This window comes from Pinus tabuliformis, chromosome 3_1 (genome assembly GCF_031772625.1).
Source record: "Pinus tabuliformis cultivar Carrire ecotype Pingquan chromosome 3_1, CPIR1, whole genome shotgun sequence".
Lineage (NCBI taxonomy): Eukaryota > Viridiplantae > Streptophyta > Pinopsida > Pinales > Pinaceae > Pinus > Pinus tabuliformis.
In genome coordinates this window covers 837,645,635-837,650,815 of record NC_142301.1, presented here as the reverse complement: position 1 = coordinate 837,650,815, position 5,181 = coordinate 837,645,635, and the positions used below count along the sequence as shown (strand labels likewise).

Sequence of the window (5,181 nt, the reverse complement as noted above, 5' to 3'; positions counted from 1 at the left end):
CTCAGAAGACAGTTTGGAGATCCATTCCACTCATACTTTTCTGGGATATATGGAAATGGAGAAATAAATGCATATTTCAGAACTCCACAGGAGATTTCTATAAGGTTTTTGAAAGTACTTTATCTAATCTTTCTATGCACACTTCTATTGAATCATGCTCCAAAATACCACAACACAAGCGGACAAGTCTTCGGATGGAATATCCAATGGGCTTTTTTGATGGTGTTGCACAATGAAATACATGTGGTTGTGGTTTTTGGATTGCCATTTCAAACAAATTGGCATACATGACTCATTGGTATGGGGGAGGTAGCACTAACACCAGAGCTGAAGCAATGGCTTTATGGGGCCTCCTATAGTTCACCAACTTCCTTGGTATCCTTGTTATACATATCTATGGGGATTCCAAGATTATCATAGATCATATTATAGGCAGGGCAAACATCAACAATCCTTTGCTACTTGGTTGGCTGGGGAGAATTGGTCTTCTATGGAATCATCTCAACAACTCTCCTATTATGCATATTGGTAGCGAACAGAACAAGGAAGCTGATGAACTATCAAAGAGCGGACTATTAGGTGATTACGGTAATATGCACATGGAAATAATTCTGAATCAAATTGGTTTAGATATCGGAGAATGTCTACTGGTCTTAATCCCTGTAAGTTCACTCACTTGGATGGAAGATCATGCTATTTACTCAATCGCTAGGATAGATGGTATGGTGGAGTAGCATATATGCAAGTGCATATTTTTTTGGTCGGTTTTATTGTAATTATGTGTCTTTTTATGTTTATTCTAAAACAGATCTTGGTCTATAAACTATTTTGTTATTTATGTAATATATTTGTTGTGACATTATTTAGATGAGATGCTAGATATACATACCCAAATAATCTATATGATAGAATACTGGGCAAGCATTATTTATATATATATATATATATCCTGAATATTAATTATATAATATAATATAACAAAAAACTGAAGAAAAAAAACGGTTATCATTATAATTTGCAAAGTAGTTTGTTAAGAAAATAAACTCTGATCAGGTAAATGGAGACTGAATAATTTGAGAAAGGTCCAAAGAATTTATAAATTTATTGCCGCTTGTTAGATTTCCTCCGTGGAGTGAAGAAGCTGTATGCTGCTACGTTTGACAATTTCCGCTCGAGGGAGACCTATAATTTCCTAAAAAATATGTTCTCTCTTTAGTAAATACGAAAACGCAAGCCACCGTGATTTCCCTATAACTACAACAAACGACTGCCATGGGAGCCCTGATCGTGAAGTTTCAGCTTGCGTGTTGAGAATATTCGTAAACATCGCTCTCGTACGTGGATCTGAGTGCCAAGTTGTTTTTTGGTTGTGATTTTTTGGATTTTTTGGTGTAGGAATTTGGTGAGATTTTTTTAGGTCAAATTTTAATTTGTATTATTTAAATTTGTTTTTTATTACCATACGGTGAAATTTTTAACATACTTACACTGTACAGAAAGTATAGACCAAACTTGTAATTTCAATAAATTTTCTGCCGATTTTAGAAAAATTAAATTAGAAAAACCCACCCGATTCAACTGTCTGTGTTTGTATTGTTTAGTTATTCCATTACTGGGATTGAGTGGCATATCTGAAAATAAATATCATATCAAAAAACTGTCTGTGTTTGTATTGTTTAGTTATTCCATTACTGGGATTGAGTGGCATATCTGAAAATAAATATCATATCAAAAATACGTAATCAGGTGAGATATGAGCGCCAGTGCCACCGAGGGTTTCGAGGGCCACTGCGCCAACGGCCATACATAAGTTAAATGATAACGTGTACCATTAGAATCAGCATGTTCAGAAAGCAAATTCTCGTTGATGAAGTGCAAGATGATAGATAGTGCCACCGAGGGTACCTGAGGGTTTTACGCTTCCTGCGCCAACTGCCCACATTAATGGACAACGTGTACAATAAAAAACAGTATATTAAAGTTCAGAAAGCAACTTTTAATATAGACCATGTGGAACCAGCAGTGTTCAGAGTTTTTGGTTTTCGAAGACCTAGATAAAGCTGAAATACTCTATATTTATATTTATATTAAACTTCAACTATCAGCAAACAACATGTGAAGTCTCTGATTGGAAAGATAATGGTATCAATCTCATTTAAATAGAGGACTCTGTGGAGGCCTTTTCACCATTACCATTTAATTTATGGGATCAGGGTTCGGATTCGGTAGTACTTCTGTGATTTGTTGGTTCTACTGATATTTTCTAATCTGCTAAGCTTCAGAGCGCAAGTTTGTATCATCACCACCAGCATCATGGGCACTGCAACTTGCGTGGATATTTTGTTGGCCATAATTCTGCCTCCTCTGGGAGTTTTTTTCAAATTTGGCTGCCATGTGAACACCACACCTTCAATCTTCTGTTAGTTTTTTGATTCCTGCATGAATGTTGTGTTCATCTTTTAAATCACTGCTGATGGTTGTTTTGTGACAGGTTGAATTCTGGATATGTCTGCTGCTGACGCTGCTTGGGTACTTGCCAGGAATATTATATGCCCTCTATGTTATCACCCAGTGATATTGCAAATCAACAGAATCCCCATTTTTTTGGATGCCATTTAAATATGTAGGGAGTACTGGATTTCTTTACTTAGTTATTTGTAAATATGTTATAGGAATTATTGGATCTGCTACTGTGAAGCAGCCCCCTCGCTCTCTAAGTTTGTTTTCTTTGTTTAGGAATTATTAGATTTGCTCCGGTTAATCCATGCTGTTTCATTATTTAAAGATAAATGGTATTTGATCTTTAAATATCCATAATATAATGATGTTGTTTCATGTTATATGATTCCAAATAAACATCCATAATATAATGATGTTGTTTCATGTTATAATTTTATATGTTTTCAATTATACAATTGAGATGGGTAACAGAGTACCAATTTTTAATGGGAATTATGTTTAAGAAAAAATTATGAACGAAATTATTTTATTTAAATGTTGCGGTGATAAGGGAAAAGACTCTCGTCCGTTAATTTTTTTTAAAGAAAAGAGCTATTTAAATGTTTTTCCTTGAAAATTAGGTAGGAAATATCGAATCTAAAATTTCATTATTTATATAATATTTAATAATAAATTTATTATAAATTAATCTATCACATAATTTTTATAAGTTATTTTTTATATTGAGGTATCTCATATTTTTTATTCACTATTTTTTATAAAAGTTTTCTACATGTTTCCAACCATATATATATATATATATATATATATATATAATTGCATTTCAATGGAAATAGAGTAAGGTTGTAGCATATTTAAGAGTAGCTGAGAAGAAGGAATATGTGATATGTTATGTGAAGACATACCAAGTTTGTCTTATGGTCCTTCATTCATCACAGTAAAGCAGTGGGATAAAGCAATCCAGTATCACATAATGATAGGTGCTTAATAGACTTCAACAATGTTGCTGGTCATAGAAATATATTGAAAGCAAGCAACCCATCAAATAATATTTCATTTACAAGCACCTAAACCTCTTTGTCATCCTTCGCAAGGCTCGGGAGTTGTGATGTCTAGCGTATAATGCACTTAACACTTGTTATCTTTTCTTCATTTCTTCCAGTGCCCTTAGCGAGCTTTGTTCAGTGTGGTTTTAGAGTCCCTGCAAAGTGGAAGAACACATTTATTGAGCAAAGAATACAAAATGATTTTCTTGTTGTTATAGGAGATACCTCCTTAGTAAGCAGTTTCTCTTGAAGATCACTCTTTAGTTTTCTAAGGTTTTTATCTTTAAAACAAATACATCCCGACCCGTCACTATTTAACAACACAGTACACTCCAAACTCAAAGGTTACCCCTGCCTCATGTCACATAGTTTGTTTATGATCATTTTTTTAAATTTTCAATATTTTTTGTTTTCATCTAAACAAAATAGAATAAAGGCCATGCTCTGAAGTTTAAATTTTTTCCTATTTTCTTCTTTTAGGAACCCAAATTCAGTTAAATTTAATCATTCTCTTATGATAAGTCTATATGAAACTATAGAAATTGATCCTCACAAATGTCTCAGGAATCTAGTATTTTGTGTTTTCCCTATTCCATTTTTCATGTACCTTTTGCATATTTTTGAAATAAATACATCCCAAACCATCACTATTTAACAACGCAGTACACTTCTAACTCAAATGTTACCCCCACTTGGTGTCACATAATTTTTTTATGATCATAATTTTCAAAAAAATTCAAATAATTTTTGTTTCCATCTGAACAAAATAGAATAAAGTTCATGTTCTGAAGTTTAATTTGTTTCCTATTCGATTCTTTTAGGAATCCAGATTCCATTAAAGTCGGTCATTCTCCTATGATAATTTTGTGCAAACCATAGAAATTGATCCCCACGGTTGTTTCAAGCTAAGCATAGGCTTCTTCCTAACGAATTTTCTACAAGAGCCCTTTTATAAGAGCATAGTAGGTTTTAATGCCTAAGCAAAGTAGGTTTTTATGCCAAGATACACATCGTTCAAAAATATATGCTTCCATGGTCTCAAATCCATGTTGAGATCTGATTACAACATTTTAAGAGTAAAATCAGGACCTGATAATTCAATGCAAGGACAAGAATGGAAAGCTAACAAACATTGAATTCAAATTATTCAACAAACCTATATATACATAGTGAAGCATCTCTAAGTTAATTTTGATCATGAAGGGAATTCTTTGTGGCCAAAATAATAAACTCCACACTACATATAAAATGAAAAGAATCCCAGTATGTTGCTTGAAATATTAGATTAATATATGTGAAGTTTGGACCTCATCCTCACTGATAAAATTGACTACAACTAATCAAAACCTAAATAAAATCCCAAGCTTCGCAAATTATCCTCAAAGCAACTACTTTGACAAAGAATAATTTCTTTACAAGTTTCCCAAATTCACTTCAAAACTTCCATTTTTAACAAAGAAGGACTTGCTTTCCAAGCTTTCCAATTTCCCTTCAAAAATAGGGATTTCAAGATTATGAATTTTTATGGTAATCATAATATATCACACAACTTAAATGGGCATATTATGTTATTTATGAATTTACCATTCACGATAATGTAAACCATCAACTATTTCCAAGGTAAGAATGTACCATCCATGATATTGTAAATTATCAATTGTTTCAAGATCAATCC

At 32.8% G+C, this 5,181-nt stretch overlaps 1 protein-coding gene across 1 annotated transcript; it reads left to right on the top strand.

Annotated features, from left to right (window-relative positions):
- The first annotated feature begins 2,104 nt into the window (after window positions 1–2,104).
- Window positions 2,105–2,850, top strand: LOC149190113 (hydrophobic protein RCI2B-like). Its single transcript, XM_089413361.1, has 2 exons — window positions 2,105–2,394; window positions 2,492–2,850. The coding sequence occupies exons 1-2, from the start codon at window positions 2,314–2,316 to the stop codon at window positions 2,573–2,575; spliced, it is 165 nt and encodes a 54-aa protein (XP_089269487.1). The 5' UTR covers window positions 2,105–2,313; the 3' UTR covers window positions 2,576–2,850.
- The last annotated feature ends 2,331 nt before the right edge of the window (window positions 2,851–5,181 follow it).

What these genes read in the sequence shown, in the direction of transcription:
- LOC149190113 (XM_089413361.1), top strand. Translation starts at nt 2,314, where the DNA reads ATGGGCACTGCAACTTGCGTGGATATTTTGTTGGCCATAATTCTGCCT. An exon ending in TTTTCAAATTTGGCTGCCAT is followed by an intron (nt 2,395 to 2,491) that starts GTGAACACCACA and finishes GTTTTGTGACAG; the next exon opens with GTTGAATTCTGGATATGTCT.